The 23,745-nt window shown below is 39.3% G+C and overlaps 3 protein-coding genes across 3 annotated transcripts; all 3 read right to left on the bottom strand.

The window, feature by feature from the left end:
• Nucleotides 1-4,798: 4,798 nt before the first annotated feature.
• On the bottom strand, nucleotides 4,799-8,188 carry LOC146469568 (uncharacterized). Its single transcript, XM_085123220.1, has 2 exons — nucleotides 7,413-8,188; nucleotides 4,799-6,342 (listed from the first exon to the last, which is right to left on the bottom strand). Exons 1-2 carry the CDS (start codon nucleotides 7,987-7,989, stop codon nucleotides 6,008-6,010), a joined length of 912 nt encoding a protein of 303 aa, XP_084979346.1. The 5' UTR covers nucleotides 7,990-8,188; the 3' UTR covers nucleotides 4,799-6,007.
• Nucleotides 8,189-12,414: 4,226 nt separating this feature from the next.
• LOC146469566 (BTB/POZ domain-containing adapter for CUL3-mediated RhoA degradation protein 3-like) lies at nucleotides 12,415-18,086 on the bottom strand. The gene is made up of 2 exons (XM_085123215.1): nucleotides 17,348-18,086; nucleotides 12,415-13,058 (listed from the first exon to the last, which is right to left on the bottom strand). The coding sequence occupies exons 1-2, from the start codon at nucleotides 18,048-18,050 to the stop codon at nucleotides 12,748-12,750; spliced, it is 1,014 nt and encodes a 337-aa protein (XP_084979341.1). The 5' UTR covers nucleotides 18,051-18,086; the 3' UTR covers nucleotides 12,415-12,747.
• LOC146469567 (uncharacterized) lies at nucleotides 15,265-15,949 on the bottom strand. Its single transcript, XM_085123106.1, has one exon. The coding sequence runs from the start codon at nucleotides 15,947-15,949 to the stop codon at nucleotides 15,479-15,481; it is 471 nt and encodes a 156-aa protein (XP_084979232.1). The 3' UTR covers nucleotides 15,265-15,478.
• Nucleotides 18,087-23,745: the final 5,659 nt, after the last annotated feature.

Genomic DNA, 23,745 nt, shown 5'->3' with positions numbered 1-23,745 from the left:
AAAAAAAGGAGCTGGATTCGTGGTAAGAGCGCAAGTTTGTTCCGGCAATTGTTTAGTGGGTTGACTGAACGAACGCTCGATTCGTTTTGCGGCTTCGACGATCTCAGAAAGATCTTTGTACTCTTCTGCTTTAAGCATCAAATGTTTTTGAATGTCTGGTTTAGTTTTGGAGATAAACTGCGACATGATGAACTGAGGCGAGTTTCGGTCCCAGGGTTCGCCTAATTTAGCGAGGCGGTGAAGATTGCTTTTGAAGCGAAATGCGAAGCGATCAATCGATTCTGTGACTCGCTGTTTCATCGTTGGAAAACTCAGACGCCAGACGACGGCGTTGTACTTCTGGTGGTTCGGCAAATGCTGATTTTAAAGCTTGTTTAAAACTGTCCAGCTTTTGGAGAGGTGTTGTTTCATCTGTAAATTTAGTCTTTTCCATTGACAACACGGAATTCGGCCATTCGGCCATGCTCGTTGTAGCAAGGTGAGCTTAGTTACGGCTTGCAAATGGGTCGTTTGAACATCGAATGATTCGAGGAATTCGTTAACGTCGTCGTGAGTGTTCTGGTCATAACGAAATTGCGGGAGTTGAAGAGCAGGCATTCGTAAAGCCGGTGAATTTGCTTGGACTATAGGTGGAGCTGCAGGGGGTCCGCCATGTGCGAGCAATGCTTCAGTGAGGTTAGCGATTTGAGCGTTTGTTGCCTTCTGTGCTTCTGCCTGTTGCTTAACAATTGCCATAAGGCCCGCCACGATACCTTGTAATTCTTCTACGGAAGTCATTTCGAGATTTTTGGATTCTCCACCAGATTTGTAGCGGTTAGAAAGTAGACGAAAACATGTCGCGACTACTCGATACAACAACAACTTGATCTCTAGTTAATCTCTGCTCACACGTGACCTACGTTTTCCATAAATGGTCATATGACATGATGGTGTAAGGAAAAACGGCTACAGGAGAAGGGGGGGAGTTTATAGAGGTATGCGTTAATCACTATTATTCTGGTCAGATCTTCTTTCTGCAAATATGTTTTTTTTTTTACAATTGCAATCCGCGAGCCTAGAAATAATTACCTGCACATCCTTTTTCCCTAGAGGGAGGGCGAGCAGACCATGCATGCACCACAGTCTTCCGATGTTGTGCATGTGTTTGCTTCTTGTTTCAATTTTTTCCTTTGTCTTAATCCCAGCATTGAATCTATATATAAATATTTGCGTTTCGAAGTTAAGCAGATATTTGTCTTCTGCACGTTCTGTACGGAATTTGGTACTCATTTAGTAGTGCTTTGCTGTGTTTTGCCGTGCGTGTTAATGTTAACCTGAAGTGATTTGTATATGTTATAAAGGTCGGTAGATGATTAGTATTCGTCATTCGGGTCTGTCAACGCCATCGCACACAGAACGTTAACTTTTGTTTTGTGTATCCTATAGTGCGGGGAGCTTGGTCATTTGAGTGCCTTTGGCTCAAAGTGCGATTCATCGAAAAGCAGTTCTCGCCGTAAATGACTAGACGTGGACACGGTGTCGGAGGCTGATCTTCAATCTCAAGTTGAGTTTGATTTTTCTTGCTTGTTTAGTTGTCGCGACGAATTAAGTTTTAAAAACATTAGCTGCTGCGTAAAGGGCCATTTAATTTTCTCTATCGATTTTTGGGAGACCACCATAAACGCCCCCGAGTATGTTCTCGATACTATTCGGCGTGGGTACAGGCTTCCTTTCGCGAAATACCGTACCCAATGTTTCTAAGCTAATAATAGATCTGCTTTTCGGCATTCGGAATTTGTGGCGCAGGCCATCTTTGAGCTTTTAGCTAACGGCCGCGTCGTTGAGCGCAGTGATCCCCCTTTATGCCTTAGCCCCTTGACTGTGGCTGAAGGAAATAAGCTGCGCCTGGTCATCGACCTTAGGCACGTCAACAACTTCCTCGTTAATGTAGATACAAAGATCTTCGCTCGCTCTCTAAAGTCCTAGAATAGGGGCACCGGTTTTTTACTTGGGACCTTAAATCTGGATACCACCACGTAGATATCTGTTTAGAGTACCAGGGGTATCTCGGTTTTTGTTGGCTATTCGGCGTTGTGCCCAGGTATTTTAGTTTGACAGTTTTGCCTTTTGGCCTTTACAGCGCCTGTTTTTGTTTCACCAAATTGTTGCGCCCTTTGGAAAGCGTTGGGGGTCGATGGGTCATATAAGTTTTGCTTATCTTGACGACGGATTTGGAAGCCAGCCGGATAAGTGTACTGCAGCGGCAGCTGCTATTATCCAGAAGAAAGAGCTCGATTCCTCAGGCTTCCTTGTAAACGTAAACGAGAAGAGATGCCATTGGTATCCCATGCAGATAGGCGAATGGCTGGGTTTTGTTATCAACTCTATCGCCATGACTTTCCAGATTCTGGACCGAGAGGGAGGTATCCAAACTGAAGACTCTTTTAGGCTCTGCAATTCAAGATAAGTCGTGTTCTATAATTTCTGTAGCCTTGGCATTGGGCCCTATTTCGCGTCTTTTGACTAGGCAAATGTACCTGGCAATCGAATTACATTCGGCGTGGGATCACCCCCTTTGTTTCTCTGGGGCTCTTTCGGAGGAGTTGAATTTTTAGTATAGTAACATTGGCTCATTTAACGGCTACTCTCTTCGTCCTTCCCCTAATTCGTCTACGGTTATTTTTTTCTGATGCTAGCGACTTCGGTTTTGGCTATTTTTTGGCCTCCTTAGACTGTCTTAGACCCACCTGTTTTTATACTGAGATGTACAAACACGACACACAAAAAGTCTTCTTTCCCCGGATGGATTATCATGGTTTCTCTAGTATGGCACAAGGCACTGAAAATGTACTTAGTCGTCTATTGCAATAAACAGATATCTAACAATTTTTGAGTGGATGACCACTTGTTAACTGATTCCATGTTGCAGTCTTTTTCAATTAAGTTTTGTTTTCCTTCATTGCTAAGACCTTTCCAGCCTTTATTTTAATTCTGTACCAAAGTTCTCAGAGGGACTTCAGTAAAAATATTAGTGTATCCTTATAGTCTGAGAGGTCTTTTTTGTTTTTCAGGTGAATTTTCTCAGGAAGTAAAAACATAAAGTGTACATTAAGTCCATGCTAAAGTAAAGCGTCATAGTCTGAGTGCTCTTCTGTTTTCTCTTCTGTTTTAGCATCTTTTACAACTTCAACATCATCAACAACAACAACTAAGAACTTTGTTAATTATCTGAAACTCGGTTGAAGCGAATGCTGAGCTAACGCTGTTTATCATGTGAGACATCTTGACAACGTAACGCCAATAAGTACGTCACCTAGAAGCAAATATTCAAGTTGTCTTTATTATTCCGTGACCATCCCAACCTGTTTAACTTGTGCAGTGTATCCGAATTATCCAGTAACATAATCACCTGATAATTAACAGCAAGTCCAAGTTTAGAGAAAGAAAGAAAAAAATCACTGTTGTGTGTTGAGATGTGAGGAGGATTTTTGACTTAGAGCCCATTTCGTGTTGTTATTAGTTTACTATATTTTGCTATCTTATTCGAGTGTTTAGAGCTTTTTTAATCTTGGGCCCTTGGGTAATTGGCGCTAGCTGTTGTGGTCACCCTACCTTAACCCAGTACTTTTTTATTTTCTGTTTACATTGTCATGTTCTGCTTATAGTATTATTTTAGAAGGCGAAGTCTAATAAAATAAAATTAAAAAAAAATTCTGAGGCGAACTTCTGACTTAGACAAAAATCCGGTGGTGTGAGGAGGACTTTTAACTTACTAAAAAAAGTGATGTGATACAAATCTTAGAACAAAGGCTTAGTCTCAGAAGATCGTATCAACAAGGCTACTCTACAACTTTCAATACCCCGTTTTATTTAAGTCGTCTGCAAAGGATTTATCTCCAGAAACTTTAGAATTTGCTAGCGGCAGTGCCTTGCGAGCACAGAGCTTTGTCTTTGGTCATTTCAGGGTGTTGTTTTGAATGCAGAGGATGGACAAAGAAATGTTGTTAAATTTTTTACTCTCGTCCAGAGCCATTGTTTTGCTCATTAACCTTTTGTTTTTTGACGTTCTCGTTGCCACCGCCGTGGTCTTTGCGTAAGGTCCCCATTTTGTTAATCAAGAAGATTTAAAGAGAATGTTGGTATTTACAAGCCAATGCAAATCAAATGACTAGACAGAGATTAATTTCTCACTAGCGTTTTAATATGAGGCAAAGTTGTAGGGAGTTTTCATCAATTGGAATCGTCCACCTTGGGGCACAAGCAATTAACTATTGCTTAAGTGGGGCATCACTGACTGCGTTTTTGCGCACTTAGCGCCGGTTACATGTATGTGCTTCGACATCTGATTGGTTTATTGCTCTGTTTACACCTGTTGTGGTTAGCCAAGTAATTGCTTTGGGTTTGGAAGCGTAATCTGGGTCGATAATTACCCAAAATTCTCGAGTACAAAAGAAAGTGGATTTCATCTCGTTCGATAAAAAACGAACCGTCTTCAGAAGGCTACATGTTAAACTTTAAAAAAGAAAACATGGCGAGTAACGTTTCTCAGAGTTTGCACTGCTTTGGTGAAGCCATCTTTTGAACAACAACAGAATAGAATGAGAATAATGTATTACTCAGTGAATGACACAGGCATACAAGGCCAAAGGAAATCCGAGTGCTCCTATCACTGAGCAGTCGAACCTAAGACCAACAAATTGTAAACACTTGGCTAACAATAGAGGGGTGTTTTGAAGGATCGTGATCTCGCGCCATTGGCAGGCAAATTACTGGTTTTGCGTGTGTTCATAAATGCTTTTGGGAACAACAGGCCAAGGGATTTGTTTTCTGTTCCATTTTATTATTTTTTAACTGTGACCACGTGGTTAACGAAAATTTTAAGTGCGATTTGGAATCGCTTTTTAAACTGGCCATCATATGTTGAGTGAATGAATCTTTTCCTTTTCTACAAGATTGATCACCGAATACAAAGTGAACGCTGGTATACTCCCATGTGTAGCTATTAAAAATGCATATTCTATGTAAACGGATGTAAATATCATCCTATATAACAGTTAAAGGCTTGAAAGACTAACTATTAATAACAGTAAAACTAATAGTATGGATACCGTTGATAAAAAGAATTGGTAACTTAACATAAGTAATAATGACATGAGCAGCGGTGGCTGGAGAGATCTAATTCACTAAGATATTAAAATATGGCAGATTTAAACCTTGGTAGTGAACTGATTTCCCTGATAGATCTTGAGAAACTGTTCCAATCCGCTCCTGCTGCTAATGTTCACTACTTTAATACAGTCATTTTACGGCACTAAGCAGTTTCTTTACGATGACACTTGAAATGTTTTTACTACAACTTCTAGGCTTCATTTCGTTTTTCCCCTTTTACCTACTATTTGTAATCCCAGGGGACCGAGTAAATAAAAATAACTGCAGCCTGAGACCCGAATAATTCCTACAATTTTAGTAAAATAAAGCCATCTTGAGTATAGCGAGTTTTTGCAAACTCGTTCCCATGGTCTTTGGACTAAGCAATTGGTAAAACACGACCCTGGGACCCTCCTTGAGTATCGCTCTTACATCTGTCTCTCCTTTCATAAGCCTTCCTTAGTATAACAGATATATCATGTTAGCTTGTTGTAGCTAGGCAATGAACTTGAACTCAATGACTACAAACTCTGGGGAACATTATCAATTAAAATACTTAAATTCAGAACTAAGCGAAAGAATAAGATACAAAATTACACTTTAAAGATAATGTCATTACAGAAAAATCTGACACTAGCTACGCTCGAAAGTGAACAAAACCTTTAATGAAACGGCCATACAATGTATTTAAAAATGAAACAGGATTTGTTGCATGGGAGGTTCGACTGAACACCACATACAACCTCAAATTCGTTTTTTCTGGAAAAATCTAAGCAAGTATTTCGTGTAAACTTGTTACGAGAAAAATATTACAAACTTTTTCTACGCTTAAAGACCAGTTTCTGACTTAGTCTCTTAGAAACGTTCTAAACACCACAGTTTACCGTAAATTGTCTACTTGACAGTCGCCGAGTCCAAATACTTCGTAATTTAAAACAGTGAAATGTTGAGCTCCTGTGAAAAAACTGCCCATTCCTTGGGGACATGAATAAGAGTGGAGATTACTGTGACTATTCTCATTCCTGTTTGCATTCCCTGATATATAAAGGTCGTGCTCAGGCCCTCTGCCAAAGGTCGGTCCGTGTTCACTGTCACAGTGTATGGCTGTATCGCTCAGGGCAGTCTTAAGTGGTAATATAATTGGTTTCAGGCCGTGCGTGTTGATAATGCTGAACAGGAACGCTTGAGAGCAGTCCAAGTAACCTGGCTGCCCACCTGTTAATAGGATAATAAAATGAAAGTTACAAAAAATATATATTGAGAACACTCCGGTCATTGTACTCGTTTTGCAAACAAACTACTGACAACGATCATTCCAATTATTTGTTGGATAGAATATACAAATTTATAGTACGCAGGGATGTTTCCTTTGGTTTCAGAATTTCTTTCCCTAAAAACTAATCAGTTTCTTTATATTAATTCCCCGAAATTTAAATGATAAATGATAAAAATAATAAAATGAAAGTATAAAATGATAATAAAATGAAAGTTACAAAAAATATATATTGAGAACGCTCCGGTCATTGTACTCGTTTTTGCAAACAAACTACTGACAACAATCATTACAATTATTTGTTTGGATAAAATATACAAATTTACAGTAAGCAGGGAAGTTTTCTTTGGTTTCAGAATTTCTTTCCCTAAAAACTAATGATTTCTTTGTATTAATTCCCCGAAATTTGCTTTTGTCTGGGAAGGTTGGTGATCGATGGCAAAAAAGCTGTGTGAGAGTATTTCAGAATTTAAAACATCAACATTTCTAAACAAGATGATGTTCCCATATACGAAGTGACCATATAAGCCCTTTTCAGTTTGAAAGAACATCATAACCTCAGTCGTGCTACACGGAAGAGACACGACTTGGATTACCGAAGTGCTGCTAGGACCGTGCAAAACTTAATTCATGAACGATAAATGCAATAAAATTGACACTTCGATGTGGATTTATTCTTGCAACTGTTGGTAAGCGTTGTTTAAATGCATATTTTGCTTTGGAACAGCTGTTGAGAACATTAAATCATTCGACGCCCCTTTTAACCAGGTCCTGATATGTACAGTTATGCCATACTTTGGACACGACAGTTAGGAAATTATCGAGAAAAATAACCTGTTTAACTAAATTAAAAACAGTTATCTTGAACGTCACAGTATTAATGTTACAAAAGAGATCCGATATTATCTGAAGATACTGTACAGATAACCTACAAAATACAAAATGCTTGAGGCGTGCAAAGTTTTAACACGCCTAATTAAAATTTGCTCGCTAAATACAACAATAATCTTACTTGTCCATGAAACCTCGGTGAAGCCTCCAAAAATATAGTGTCTGCTCTTTACAATTGTGACTGTGGGGCCTTTGTGATCGCACTTCGAGTGAAATGCTTCTGCTGCGAAGCCATCTCGAGAAGCTTGGAAAAGAAGGCGCCATTCACCTTTCAAATCCACAGGCAACCAGCCTTTCAATATTAATTGATGCTCTCTATTTGTCAAAATCTCTGACTCTTTAAACGGCATTGATGCTTTTATACGCTTTAACTCATCCAGTATCCCTTGAATCTGGTAAAACGTGGCTTCTGCTTCAAGTTCCTTGTGAAATGTTGCTCCTTCTGGCAAAATTAATTTGCCATCGCGTAGGTAGTTGAGTATAAAGCGGAAGTGAGTTCCATCTCGGTCGATAAAGAACGAGCCGTCTTCAGAACGCTGTGTGTCAAACTTCCCAGAAAACATGGCTGCTAACATCGAGTTTGAATCTTTTGTCAGCGTTTGCACTGTTGTGGTGAAGTGATGGCCACCGACATTAAGTTTAACAGTGGCAGAAAAATGTAGATCATAGGTGACATCAGCGGCTCTCGTCGACATCATTGGAGTGGAATTTTTCCTGTTCCTGATGTAACCTTGTTTCTTCTTGCCGAAGCCTTGTTCCCTCTTGCTGAAAGAATTGGAAAGCTTGTTTGATGTGGCTTTCAGCGTCTGTGAGAACCTGGTTGTCTGTTTTATTTGCCGTTTCCTTCCAAGGGCAGAAGAAATGTTGCTTTCACTTTTCAATCGTATTGCTTAAACGTGAACCAAAATCGGTCTTGATCACGTGAATTGTGACAATCGTGTCACGGAAGAGTACTTACAATAGAGACAAAGGCGGCGGGGAGGGAGGGGAGGGTAGATAGAGGTATGCGCCAATCCCCATTATTCTAGTCAGATCTTCTGTCTGCAATTATGTCTTTTTACAATTGCAATCCGAGAGTGTTTAAGAGCTTCAACGTGAGAGCCCTCAAGTGTAATACAATCCATCTCGCTTCTGGGCAGCTAATAGGGACAGGAGCCCAAGAGGAAGACTGTTAGTAATCGCGCAGGGGGAAAAAGAGAAATAATTCGCCGTGCATATTTTTACCCCATGCATACACCACAGTCTTCCAGATTCTTTCTTTTTTGTGTGTATGTGTGTTTGTTTCTTTCTTCAATTTTTTCCTTTGTCTTTTTTTCTATTAATTCCAGCATTGAATCTATGAATATGAATCGCCGAGAAATGGGACTAAAATAAAGATTGCAAAAGTCGAAGAAATGAAGGACAAGAAAACATAGAACAATATGGAATCAGTTACCCGGGCGGTCGTCTATTCAAGTATGTAAGTTGTTTCTTTTCAGCGCCTTGCCGGATACTAGAGACACCATGATAATCTATCCGGAGAGGGAAGGGAAGATTTTTTGTGTATCGTGTTGGCATGCTTATTCTTGAACGACGGAACTAAGAGACGAACTTCACGGTGGTATAACGATGGACATTAAAGCAAATAGGTATTTAATATGAGTTGGCGGGATTTAATATGCGCCTCTAATATGAAAACCGGTACACGACGGATGAACTAGTGCTTCGTGGAAGCGGTCAAAATAAGGGCTTACTCACAAAGTGCGTCAGACGCATGAATCAATTTAAATAAGACATTCTTCGTGTGTGCGGATTATACTTATTTTTAATATTAAAAGGAAAATGCCTAATGCATGATTTCACATGCAGGGTCATACAGTGCTCGCAACTGTAACAAACTATTCATCGAGTGACGAGCATCGATGGAAGCTTGAGAAAATCAGGTAAGATGAAATATACGATCCATCGTATTACCTCCTCCCCACGTAGGTAATACGAGTTCCCTAAAAAAGGACTGCGTGGGAGGCCAGTAAGAGCGCTGCAAACTCCATCCCAACACCCCTTACTTGAGGGAGGTAGCTGTGTCAGAAAGCGTCCAGTCGTGTTATGAGCTTTCCATACATTTCCCTGTATTTTTTCCCGCGAACTATTTTTAGTAGCAATTCACGGCTGGTTCGCTATACAGACAAATGTATGGAAAAGTCAAAACGCAACTAGATGCTTTCTAGCACAGCTACATTCCTCAGTCATTTCTGTAAAATCCTTTCCATAGTACCTAAAGTTTCCAATTCATGAATTTTTTAGAAGCGATGTTTTCTGAAAGTTATTTGACATCGGATTTCCTTACAAACACTGTAATGTCAAGACGTGTTTGCAGGTTGTTTGCCTACTCGTCAAAATGGCGTCGAAAAAAAGGTGATAAGGCCTATTAAACTCACAGTGAAGTAATGTTGTTTTTTCTCGTCGTTTCTACCCCTCACACTCGTCAACAAACAGTCTGAAACTGCAAAGCTGTGCTGTCTGAAGGACTTTCGCTACGAGACGATGTAAAGTGTAGGTTGAATCTGTAATATAAACGAAATTAAAACTTACCAAAGGTTGATAAAATAAAAGATACGCAAAGGAAATAATACATCTAACAAGAAACGACGTAAACGATTACTTCAGTTGCAAGACCGCGGAATAACTTGGACGAAAGAAAACTGCCACTGGCGAAGAAGTCAGAACGGACGAACTGCAAAGCTTAACTGCGCTAAGCGCGACTGGAAAAAATCCTGTATTGTTCCGGAACCTGACATGTATATATGCAGCTATTTCAATTAACGTTGTCGGTTCAAAGCATGAAGCTAAAAGACAAGACCGAAAGTACACGTGGGATTTTTATAAATAAATTCATCAAAATCAGTCATGCCCGGAGAAAACAATAGGTTGTAATTAGCAGTACAATAACCTTCACGTGCAGGGATGATTTTGATGAAATTATTCATAAGAAATAATCCCACAAAACATTGCGGTCTTGTCTTTTAGCTTGATTTTGATCCGACAACGTTAATTGAAGTAGTGTATATATATATAGCGAGAAATTGTGAACAGAAAACGACGAAAATGAAAAGAAACGCACAAAAGACACTAATGAACAAGTGAAACATAACGCAAAATATTTACAAGAAAGAAAAAACACGGATGCGTAGCGGAACAAACAAGGTAATTAGCAAAAATGTCACACTTAGATCCTAGACAGTCCTTTCAGTCTTTGACGAAAGTATTCCCAATGTCTAGGTAACCAAGCGTTTTCTTCGGAGCCAAGACGCGGTGGCTAAGTGCATGATGTTATCCCATAAACCGACTGAGAGGGAAACGATTTAACCGTTGCTAGGAGATTTGAACTACTGGCCAATCACTGGGCCGAAAGTACAATAGCATTGTTTTTCAAATTCGCATACAGACCCTATACAGCTGGTTATGTAAGGGCGCTGCAAACTCTTTCCACTCCTTGCTAGTAGCAAAACACGACAAAAAGCTGACTCTCCCCACAGGGAAAGAGGCGAAAACTTCCCCCACATAGTTAACTGTGACTGGAATGGTCATAATTTGGGCTTTGAAAAAAAGCCTAGTTTATTGGGTTGCTGTTGGATTGCAACTGTATATTGAAATCGATGACAGATGTTCCAAGTCAGATACTGATTTAAAACGGGAGAAGCAGACAAAAGAAAGAATTTTTTCCAAACATTACTTGATCAGCGCCAACTCCAGCTTCTTCGGATGGCTTCAGCGTCGGATCTATTTGCTGGTCTATTACAGCAGTTAAATCATTTGCACTTCCAATAAGCTTAACGTGATATAGATTGTGATATGGCAACAATCGCTATACAAAAGAAAACAAATCGATCATTTCAAGCACTCGACTGGAGTAGACGTATTTTAAATGATGGTATTTTTTTCAAACCTGGACTAAAAATATTTTGTTGCTCCATTTCTTAGAGTTAGCACTGTTGTGGTGGAGCCATCTTTTGAGCAACAACCGAATAGAATGAGAATGATGTATTATTCAGTGAATGACACAGGCATACAAGGGAAAAGGAAATCCGAGTGCTCCTATCACTGAGGAACCTAAGCCAAACAAAATGCAAACACGTGGCGAACCATTGCCATGATCGACGGGCAAATTACTGGTTTTGCGTGTATTCAAAAATGCTTTTGGGAACAACAGGCCAAGGGATTTTTTTTCTGTTCCATTTTGTTATTTGTTTAATTGTGACCACGTTGTTAACAAGAATTTTAAGTACGATTTGGAATCGCTTTTTAAACTGGCCATCATATGTTGAGTGAATGAATCTTTTTCTTTCCTACAAGATTGATCACCGAATACAAAGTAAACATTGGCATACACCCATGTATACCTATTAAAAATGCATATTCTATGTAAACTGGTGTAAATATGTTTAAGCTTAAAAGACTATTTATTTATAACAGTAAAACTAATCATAGGAGTACGGACATATTAAAATGTGAGATGAAAAGAAATGGTAACAAAAATACTAATTACATGATCAGCCGCGGAGGCTGGAGAGATCTAATTCACTGAGATATACAAATATGGCAGATTTAAACCTTGGTAGTGAACTGATTTCCCTGATAGATCTTAGGAAACTGTTCCAATCCGTTGCTGCTGCTAATGTTCACTACTTTAATACATTCATTTTACGGCACTGAGCAGTTTCTTTACGATGACATGATTTTACTACAACTACTACGCTTCATTTCATTTTCCCTCCTTACTTACTATTTGTAATCCCAGGCGACCGAGTAAATAAAAATATCTGTAGCCTTTATAACAAAACTAAGACCCGAATAATTCCTACAATTTTAGTCAAATGAAGCCATCTTGAATATAGCAAGTTTTTGCAAACTCGTCCCGATGGTCTTTGGACTAAGCAATTGGTAAGAAATGACCCTGGGACCCTCCCTGAGTATCGCTCCTACATCCGTCTTTCCGTTCATAAGCCTTCCTTAGTATGACAGATATATCATGTTACTTTGTATTTAACTAGGCAATCAACTTGAACTCAATGACTCACTGCAAACTTTGGGGAACATTATCAATTAAAATACTTAAGTTCAGAACTTAGCGAGAGAACAAGATACAAAATTACACTTTAAAGATAATGTCATTACAGAAAAATATGGCACTAGCTACGCTCAACAGTGAACAAAACCTTTAACGACCGGCCCTACTATGTGTTATAAAATAAAACAGGACATGTTGAATGGGAGGTTCGACTGAACACCACATACATCCGCAAATTCATTTTTTTTTTTTCTGAAAAATCTAAAAAAGTATTTCGTGTAAAACTTGTTACAAAGAAAATATTACAAACTTTTTCTACGCTTGAAGACCTATTTCAGACTAAGTCTCTCGTAAAAACGTTTTAAACACCACAGTTTACTGTAAATTGTCCAGTTTCCGCTGTTTATTGTCATTCACCGAGTCCAAACACTTCGTAATTTGAAACAATAAAATTTTCAGCTCCTGTGAAAAAAGTGGTTTCCTTTCCTGGGGGACATGAATAAGAGTGGAAAAGACTGTAACTATCTTTATTCCTGTTTGCGTTCCCTGAAATATGAAGGTCGTTCCCACATCCAAAGGTCGGTCCGTGTTCACTGCCACAGTGCATAGCTGTATCGCTCAGGGCAGTCTTAAGTGGTAATATAGTTGGTTCCAGGCCGTGCGGGTTGATAATGCTGAACAGGAACGCTTGGCAGCATTCCAAGTAATCTAGCTTCCCACCTGTTAATAGGATGATAAAACGAAATTAAAAATATATATATTTTGAACGTTCTGGTAATTGTAGTCCTTTTTGCAAACAAACTACTGACAACGATCATTCGAATTATTTGTTTGGATAAAATATGCAAATTTATAGTAAGCAGGGATGTTTTCTTTGCTTTCAGAATTGTTTCCCTAAAAACTAACGATTTCTTTTTTTATAAATTCCCCGAAATTCCCTTTTGCCTAGGAAGGTTGGTGATCGATGGCAAAAAAAAAAACTGTGTGAGCGTATTTCAGAATTTAAAACATCAACATTTCTAAAGAAGATGATGTTGCCACATACGAAACGACCAAATTGGGCCCTTTTCAGTTTGAAAGAATATTAGAACTCGGCTCAGTCGTGCTGCACGGAAGTGACACGACTTGGTTTTGACTTGGTTTTACCGAAGTGCTGCTAGTACCGTGCAGAACTTAATTCATAAACGATAAATACAATAAAATTCACACTTTGATGTGGATTTATTCTTGTAACTGTTGGTAAGCGTTGTTTAAATGCATATTTTGCTTTGGAACAGCCGTTGAGGACATTAAATTATTCGACGCCTGAAACCTGGTCCTGATATGTCAGTCATGCCATACCCTTAACACGATAGTTTGGAAATTATCGAGAAAAATAACCTGCTTAACTAAATTAGAAACAATTATCTTGAATGTCACGGTAGTTACTGTTACAAAGATATTATTTAAAGATATTGTACAGATAACCTACAAAATACAAAATGCTTGAGCCATACAAAGGGATGTTACTAATACCAGGAACGGGGAACGGGGAACGGGGAACGGGGAACGGGAGTCTGGCAACGAGTGCACAGTGGTGATCGGCATAAGAATTCGATAAAAAAAATAATTATAATAATTAATAAAATCTTTATTACAAAACCTTAATTAAAATCTTACTTACAATCATCCTGCTGTTACAAAAAATCCAATCAATTCATCAAAACACTATTCATTCACAAATTCTAAAAAATAGAAGTGACTTAACCTTACATAAAAGAAGAGGAAATAGATATAATTAATAATAAAAGTTGTTCAAAATTCTATAAAATAAAGAATTCCGTTATGCAGAGATATTATGATCATACAATCGAATCATACTAATGACGGCTAAACCAGTGTACATTAAAAGCCTTAAGTATAAAAGCATATAGACACGTATTTCAGATATCCGCACTAGCGACATTTATTTCACAGTCTAATGATTGTTCTATCTTGCCACGAAACGGCGTTCGCGAACCTCTGACGCATGCATTTACCGATCTTAAGAGTTCAAACAAGATCTGTGTCCTGAGCCAAGTGATTACAACATGATAAGGCTCGGTGTCTTTCTGAGCTATCTTGTCTGCGAGATGCTTTAAGAACCGCTGACACTCGTTTCCCATTCCGCTATTGGTTCCAAACACTAAAGGCGTAAACGAACTAATTTCTACATCTAACACCCGCTGCTGGTACTTACGCTTCTTCTCTTCTTCTTGCTCTTTGAACACTTCCGATGTTGGCTTGCTCTGGTAACACTTGGAGTTGACGTGCGTAACTCTAACATCAAAAAATGCCGTAACTCCTCTTGCCCAGAAACCTCCCGCTTTGATGTCCAACCCTGCCTCAGAACTTGTAACAGCGCTCCTCAAATGAAATCGCTCGTTGTCCAGGGGTTGAAGGCGTGGTTCGATTTCGACATTATTGCAGATCTTGTCGATGAATGTCGTTAACAAACGCCACAAACGCCCCTTTTTTCAAGAGAGGGCGTGACTAACGGTGAATTTATCCCCACATATGCAATGACTTGGTAAATTGACTAAGGCCAAGTCATAACGCAAGCGTAGCGAGTCTCTGAACTCTTGCTTGTTGAGGGCTAGACCTTTGTCTGCGAGAGGTATCGCATTCAGCAAAAAACTTGCGCCCTTTTCCCTCGATTGGTTAACCACACGCAGCAGGCCTGGGGAGAGGCTTGAATCAATGCTATTCGTTTTCTCTTTGGCACTTACTCTCTTAAGTGATTGTTGATGCCTCTTTAGCTCCTCCGTAGATCTTTCTCCCGGCACCATGATGGAACTCTGTGAAGTAATAGAATCTACGTGCGCGGTCGTTATTAGTCTCAAGGCAGCAAACTGCTGTGGTTCCTCGGATTTCAGATCAGGAATGTGTAGACCCCCTTGACCAGTTGCTAAGGTAGCAAGTCTGCGCACCTCGTTAGGGAGAGGCTCTGATTGACCAAACAAAGTTGGGAGTAGTAAATCTTCAATCACTTCCTGGATTGGACCGAAATAAACTTCAAACGATTCAATCGTGCGCATGAAGTAGGTGAACTTCGACTTGTAGCCTTTTGTGAAAGCAATATACGCCGCATGGGGATGGCTCTTCGCTATTTCAGAGAGACGTTAGATTTCCTCTTTCCATGCACGAACCTTCTCCTCACAATACTGATCTTTGTATTCCTGCAACGTAATAACTGCTCCCAGATGGCGCTGGCCTTCAGTCGTTATGTTGACGTCCTCTCCAAACACCCTCTTTGCTTCCTCCGTGAGTTCCCTCGACTTCACAATAAGCCAGCTCTTTGTCCCATTCACAAGGTAACCAAACTTTTGACCTTCCTTAGTCAATTGCCTGTACCAGTTGTATAACTGCACTATACTCCTTCGTCCAGCTGAGTCGTCTGCAAGCCACACCTGTTTAACCAATGGGCAATGATCCCTCAAATTCTGTAACATTATGGATGGATTAAGTGCGTACCATAGCATCGCTAGCGGGTCTCCTTGTGTGGTGCCTCCGGCTCGAGAAAGTATTTCCCCTCCCCCACAAATAAACAGTCTAGATGGGCTTCTATATGTGCCAATAACATAGAGCGCCATTTCTTTGCACATGATCTGTATATTGTGTAAGGCCGCTGACCTATTCATTTACTTAAAAGCGTTACTAGCATCAATTAGCAATATTCCATCTGTTCCTTCTTCAACAAACACTTGGCTCATTGCATGGATTGCAGCCTCCGCTCCTGCATTTTGACCAGCGCAAAATTGTAGGGGACCCACCGCTTATTTTTATTTCCTCCTTTAAGAAACCGCTGACCGTTTTCCTCACTATTCTCCTTAGTACCTCTCCAACACCAATTAATGATAATGATAATAATAATAATAATAATAATAATAATAATAATAATAATAATAATAATAATAATAAGTTGCTTAATAGTGAGATGAAAGGGAAGCTTTTAACGCTAGGTCGCCATTTGATTAGACGCTAGACGAATGTCGTCTAGGTGGAGTCACAGAGCACGGTATTCCTGTTTCTGCAATGGTTGTTACCATTTGTTTGGACGATTTTTTCCTTTCTGAAATCAGCCATTCTTTTAGTAAAATTTGTGTATATAGGTGTTTGTGTAGCCTATAAACCTCATTATCATTATCAGCACATAAGTAGCGAGGCGGTACGGCGGATCGAGTCTGAACACCAATGAGGCAGTCTTTAAACGCGCAAATTTTTGCCGACACGCAAGCCGCACACACGTTTGCCCAGGCCTACCAATTCGAAAATAAATCCAAGAAACTTTGGCCATTTTACCACGCCAAATTGTATTCGAAAAAGTTTTGAGGGATCAATTTAGTTCACGATTAATTTGGATCAATGCCCCTATTATTTTCTCATTAAAAACGGAAAACCATTTTGAAAATCCAGTCTGTTGGAATACATCTGCCCTCGAAGGCTTAGTTGGTTAGGCGGGTGGGTTGCTCGTGCCACTAAACGCGCAGGCCATGCATACAAAAACAGGCCCATAAGATGATGTGGTTAATATGTTTTATAAATATACGCCGAATGTTTCAATTTCCCTCAGTTAATTGAATCTCTGATTTAAAACTGAGTCGTTAGAAGAGAAATTTTCAGAATAGAATTTTTAGTTTTTGCCTTGAATCTTGGCTTCCTCTTTTGGAATATTGGAAAATTGGTAACTTTAGACTAAAATTTAAAACTAATTTGCTGTTCGACAAAGGGGGGTGATTATTCACAAAAGCTTCAAGTCTTTCCTGAGGTGAGATTCTTAATTCCTGTTATGAAACTTAACCCTGAATATCTGCCAAAAATTTAAGATAAACCTTAAAGGTGCCCTTTAAGTTGCATTAAATAGCCTATTTTGAATTCTTATAGGGATTACCGCAGTACGCTCGTTCCCAGACTCCCGTTCCCCGTTCCCCGATCCCGGTTCCGCGTTCCTGATTTTAGTAATATCCCGCTAAACACAACAATAATCTTACTTATCCATGAAACCTCGGTGAAGCCTCCGAAAATATATTCTCCGCTCTTTACAATTGTGACTGTTGGGCCTTTGTTATCGCATTTCGAGTGAAATGCTTCTGCTGTGAAGCCATCTCGAGAAGCTTGGAATAGAAGGCACCATTCACCTTTCAAATCCACAGGCAACCAGCCTTTCAATTTTTGTTGATACTCTCTATTTGTCAAAATCTCTGATTCTTCAAACGGCATTGGTGGTTTTATACGCTTTAACTCATCCAGTATCCCTTGAATCTGGTAAAACGTGGCTTCTGCTTCAAGTTCCTTGTGAAATGTTGCTCCTTCTGGTAAAATTAATTTGCCATCGCGTAGATAGTTGAGTATAAAGCGGAAGTGAGTTCCATCTCGGTCGATAAAGAACGAGCCGTCTTCAGAAGGCTGTGTGTCAAACTTCCCAGAAAACATGGCTGCTAACATCGAGTTTGGATCTTTTGTCAGCGTTTGCACTGTTGTGGTGAAGTGATGGCCACCGACATTCAGTTTAACAGTAGCAGAAAAATGTACATCAGCAACTCTCTTCGACATGGAGTCAAACTCTTCCCGTTCCTGATGTAGTCTTGTTGCTTCTTCCCGAAGCCTTGTTGATTCTTTCTGCAACAATTCCCAAGCTTGTTTGATGTGGCTTTCAGCGTCTGTGAGAACCTGGTTGTCTGTCTTATCGGCCATCTCCTTCCAAGGGCTGAAGAAATGTTTCTGTTTCACTTTTCATTGACCTGCAATCAATCTTGATCACGTAAATTGTGACAATCATGTCACGGTAGCTGTACCTACAATAGAGACAAAAGCGGCGGGGCAGGGGAGGGGGGGGGGGGGGAGAAGGAATTTTATAGAGGTATGCACCAATCACTATTTTTCTGGTCAGATCTTCTGTCTGCAAATTTGTTTTTTTTTTTTTTACAATCGCAATCGCGAGCCTTTAAGAGCTTCAACGTGGGAGCCGTCAAAAGTGTAATACAATCCATCTCACTTCTGGGCAGCCACTAATAGGGGAAGACAGGAGCCCATGGGGAAGACTGTTGGTAATCACTCAGGGAGGAAGACGAGAAATAATTGCGTGCACGCGCTTTTACCCTGGAGGGAGGGCGAGCAGCCCATGCATGCACCGCCGTGTTCTAGTTTCTTTCTTTTCTTGTGTGTGTTTGTTTCCTTTTTCAATTTTTCTTTTGTCTGTTTTTCTATTAATTCCAGCATTGAATCTATGAGTATGAATCGCCAAGAAATGGGACTAAAATAAAGATTGGAAAGGTCTTAGCAATGAAGGACAACAAAACTTGAATGAAAAAGACTGCAACATAGAATCAGTAACCAGGTGGTTATCAATTCAAGTATTGTAAGTTGTTTCTTGTGATACTAGAGACGCCATGATACCGTAATCCATTCCGAGAGGGAAGGGGAGATTTTTTGTGTATGGAATTGGAGGAAAGTACCTGTGTCAGAAAGCGTCCAGTCGTGTTTTGAAATTTCCATACATTTCCCTGTATTTATCCCGCGATAAGTCCTATCAAACTCACAGTGAAGTGATGTTGTCTCTTCTCGTCGTTTCCACCGGCCTATGGTCAAAAAACAGTCTGAAACTGCAAAGCTGTGCTGTTCGAAGGACTCTCGCTACGAGACGATGTAAAGTATAGGTTGAATCTGCAATATTAACAAAATTAAAAGTTACCAAAGATTGATAAAATAAAAGATACGCAAAGGAAATACATCTAACAAGGAACGACGTAAACGGTTACTTACATTGTATGACCACGGAAAAACTAGGATGAAAGAAAAAACTGCCACTGGCGACGAAATCAGAACCGCTAAACTGCAAAGCTTAAGTGCGCTAAGCGCGACTGCAAGAAAGCCTTCTTCGGGCGGATTCAGCGTCGGATCAATTTCCTGCATTCTATTACAGCGGTTAAATCATTTGCACTTCTAATAAGCTTAACGAGATATAGATTTTGATATGGCAACAATCGCTATACAAAAGAAAACAAATCGAACATTTCAAGCACTCGACTGGAGTAGGCGTATTTTAAATGATGGTATTTTTTCCAAACCTGGACTGAAAATATTTTGTCGCTTAATGGCACGGGAATGCCCATCGTTATACGACAGTGACGTTCCTCTCTTAGTTCCATCGTTCAAGAATAATCAAAAGCTGCCTTAGCCAGCCTGTCTTTATACTGAGATGTACAAACACGATACACAAAAAAACCTTCCCGTCCCTCTCCGGATAGATTATCATGGTGTCTCAAGTATCACAAGGCGCTGAAAATATTCGTCTCCTACAAGAAACAACTTACAATACTTGAATGGATGGCCGCCTGGTTACTGATTCTATGTTGCAGTCTTTTTCATTTAAGTTTTGTTTTCCTTCATTGCTAAAACCTTTCTAATCTTTATTTTAGTCCCATTTCTTGGTGATTCATAGACACATAGATTTCATGCAGGAATGAATAGAAAAACAGAGAAGGAAAAAAAGCTGCAAACTGAGAAAAAAGAAAGATAGAGAGAAAGAGATTGGAAGACTGTGGTGCATGCATGGGCTGCTCGCCCTCCCTCCAGGGGAAAAACACGTGCACGCAATTATTTCTCGTTTTCCCCTTGAGTGATTACTAACAGTCTTCCCCATGGGCTCCTGTCCCTATTAGCTGCTCAGAAATGAGATGGATTGTATTATACTTTAGAGGGCTCTCAAAGGTTCAGAGGGCTCTTAAAAATTGTAACAAAAAAACAAAAAAAACCGGAGAGAGAAGTGGGGCATCACTGACTGAATTAAAAACCAACCGTGACTTGCTTACTCGAGTGCGTTTTCGCGCGCTTAGCGCCGGTTACATGTTTGTGCGAGATCTGATTGGTTTATTGTTGTGGTGAAGCCATCTTTTGAACAACAACCGAATAGAATGAGAATAATTTATTATTCAGTGAATGACACAGGCATACTAGGCAAAAGAAAATCTGAATGATCCTATCACTGAGCAGTCGAACCTAAGACCAACAAATTGAAAACACGTGGCTAACCATTGTAGGGTGTTTTGAAGGATCGTGATCTCGCGCCACCGGCGGGCAAATTACTGGTTCTGCGTGTATTCAAAAATGCTTTTGGAAAAACAGGCCAATGAATTTGTTTTCTGTTCCCATTTTTCACTTGTTTAATTGTGACCTCGCTGTTAACGAAAATTTTATGTGCGATTTCGAATCGCTTTATAAAGTGGCCATCCGATATGTTGAACGAATGAATCTTTACCTTTCCTACAAGATTGATCACCGAAAACAAAGTAAACGCTGTTATACACCCATGTGTAGCTATTAAAAATGCATATTCTATGTAAACTGATGTAAATATCATCCTATACAACAGTAAAAGTAAAACTAATAGTATGGATACCGTTGATAAAAAGAATTGGTAACATAAGTAATAATTACATGAGCAGCGGTGGCTGGAGAGATCTAATTCACTAAGATATTAAAGTATGGCAGATTTAAATCTTGGTAGTGAACTGTTTTCCCTGATAGATCTTGAGAAACTGTTCCAATCCGCTCCTGCTGCTAATGTTCACTACTTTGATACAGTCATTTTACGGCACTAAGCAGTTTCTTTACGATGACACTTGACATGTTTTTACTACAACTTCTAGGCTTCATTTCGTTTTTCCTCTTTACCTACTATTTGTAATCCCAGGGGACCGAGTAAATAAAAATAACTGCAGCCTGAGAGCCGAATAATTCCTACAATTTTAGTAAAATGAAGCCATCTTGAGTATAGCGAGTTTTTGCAAACTCGTTCTCATGGTCTTTGGACTAAGCAATTGGTAAAACACGACCCTGGGACCCTCCTTGAGTATCGCTCTTACATCTGTCTCTCCTTTCATATGCCTTCCTTAGTATAACAGATATATCATGTTAGCTTGTTGTAGCTAGGCAATGAACTTGAACTCAATGACTACAAACTCTGGAGAACATTATCAATTAAAATACTTAAATTCAGAACTTAGTGAAAGAATAAGATACAAAATTACACTTTAAAGATAATGTCATTACAGAAAAATCTGGCACTAGCTACGCTCGGAAGTTAACAAAACCTTTAGCAAAGAGCCATAAGATGTATTTTAAAATGAAACAGGATTTGTTGGGTGGGAGGTTCGACTGAACGCCACATACAACCGCAAATTCGTTTTTTCTGGAAAAATCTAAGCAAGTATTTCGTGTAAAACTTGTTACGACGAAAATATAACAAACTTTTTCTACGCTTTAAGACCTGTTTCAGACTTAGTCTATTAGAAACGTTTTAAACGCCATAGTTTACTGTAAATTGTCTACTTTTCGCTGTTTGTTGTCAGTCGCCGAGCCGAAACACTTCGTAATTGGAAACAGTAAAATCTCGATCTCCTGCGAAAGAAGAGACTTGATTTCCTGGGGGAAGTGAATAAGCTGAATAAGAGCCGAGATAACTGTGACTGAAAGTGAGAAGTGATCATCGCAGTGAATTTTCCAATTTATTCAATTGGAAATTGGAAGCCTGAAAATTCAGGCTTTAACGGGATTCGAACCCGTGACCTCCGCGTTACCGGTGCGATGCTCTACCAACTGAGCTATGAAGCCACACATTGGGAGCAAGGTCAATTGTAGGTTCCCATTTTCCCGTGAGAGGAGTGAAACGATGTAAAGTATATGAAATAATTCATATATGAACTGCGGATATAGATGAAAGTGAGAAGTGATCATCGCAGTGAATTTTCCAATTTATGCAATTGGAAATTGGAAGCCTGAAAAGGCTTCCAATTTCCAATTGCATTTCCAATTTCCAATTGCAATTTCCAATTGCATAAATTGGAAAATTCACAGCGATGATCACTTCTCACTTTCATCTATATCCGCAGTTCATATATGAATTATTTCATATACTTTACATCGTTTCACTCCTCTCACGGGAAAATGGGAACCTACAATTGACCTTGCTCCCAATGTGTGGCTTCATAGCTCAGTTGGTAGAGCATCGCACCGGTAACGCGGAGGTCACGGGTTCGAATCCCGTTAAAGCCTGAATTTTTTTCAGGCTTCCAATTTCCAATTGCATAAATTGGAAAATTCACTGCGATGATCACTTCTCACTTTCATCTATATCCGCAGTTCATATATGAATTATTTCATATACTTTACATCATAACTGTGACTATTGTTATTCCTGTTTGCATTCCCTGATATATGAAGGTCATCTCTGCCAAAGGTCGGTCCGTGTTCACTGTCACACTGCATAGCTGGATAGCCATAGTAGTCAGTCGTAAGTGGTAATATAGTTGGTTTCAGGCCGTGCGGATTGATAATGCTGAACAGGAATGCTTGTTAGCATTTCAAGTCATATGGCTGCTCACCTGTTAATAGGATAATAAAATGAAATTTAAAAAAGAAAAGATATTTAGAACGCCCAGGTAATTATATATACCCCTTTTTGCAAAAAAACTACTGACAATGATTATTCCAATTATTTGTTTGGATAAAATATATAAATTTATAGTAAGCAGGAATGTTTTCTTTGGTTTCAGAATCTCTTTGCCTAAATATTAATGATTTCTTTACATTAATTCCCCGAAATTTGCTTTTGCCTGGGAAGGTTGGTGATCGATGGCAAAAAAGCTGTGTGAGCGTATTTCAGAATTTAAAACATCAACATTTCTAGAGAAGATGATGTTGCCACATACGAAACGACCAAATTGGGCCCTTTTCAGTTTGAAAGAACATTATAACCTCAGTCGTGCTACACGGAAGAGACAGGACTTGCTTTTACCGAAGTGCTGCTAGTACCATGCAGAACTTTTAAAATTTATAAACGATAAAAGCAATAAAAGTGACACTTTGATGTGGATTTATTCTTGCCACTGTTGGTGATCGCTTTTTAATTGCATATTTTGCTTTGATCTATAGTTTACTTTTGTATTTTTAATATTTGTCATTTGTGTACGGACCTTTAATAATTTAATGTTATTTTGGATCAGGACCTCTCTGTAGATCACCCACGGGTGAGAGAGCTTTCCTGTTTAAATATTATTATTATGAACATTAAATCATTCGATCCCTGAAACAAGGTCCTGATATGTCAGTCATGCCATACCCTTGACACGATAGTTAGGAAATTATCGACGGAAAAATAACCTGCTTTATTACTAAATTAGAAACAATCATCTTGAACGTCACGGTAATTAATGTTACAAAGATATTATTTTTAACGATATTGTACAGAAAACCTTCAAAATACAAAATACTAATAAATTTTAACACGCCTTATTAAAATTTTCTCGGCGCCAAATACAACAATAATCTTACTTCTCCATGAAACTTCGGTGAAGCCTCCAAAAATATATTCTCCGCTCTTTACAATTGT

Source organism: Pavona decussata, unplaced genomic scaffold (assembly GCF_977016875.1).
Source record: "Pavona decussata unplaced genomic scaffold, jaPavDecu1.1 SCAFFOLD_122, whole genome shotgun sequence".
NCBI lineage: Eukaryota > Metazoa > Cnidaria > Anthozoa > Scleractinia > Agariciidae > Pavona > Pavona decussata.
This window is presented reverse-complemented; position numbering and strand designations above follow the sequence as displayed.

What these genes read in the sequence shown, in the direction of transcription:
- LOC146469568 (XM_085123220.1), bottom strand. Translation starts at nt 7,989, where the DNA reads ATGATGTCGACGAGAGCCGCTGATGTCACCTATGATCTACATTTTTCT. An exon ending in CACCGAGGTTTCATGGACAA is followed by an intron (nt 6,343 to 7,412) that starts GTAAGATTATTG and finishes TCCTATTAACAG; the next exon opens with GTGGGCAGCCAGGTTACTTG.
- LOC146469567 (XM_085123106.1), bottom strand. Translation starts at nt 15,949, where the DNA reads ATGGCGCTCTATGTTATTGGCACATATAGAAGCCCATCTAGACTGTTT.
- LOC146469566 (XM_085123215.1), bottom strand. Translation starts at nt 18,050, where the DNA reads ATGGCCGATAAGACAGACAACCAGGTTCTCACAGACGCTGAAAGCCAC. An exon ending in CACCGAGGTTTCATGGATAA is followed by an intron (nt 13,059 to 17,347) that starts GTAAGATTATTG and finishes TCCTATTAACAG; the next exon opens with GTGGGAAGCTAGATTACTTG.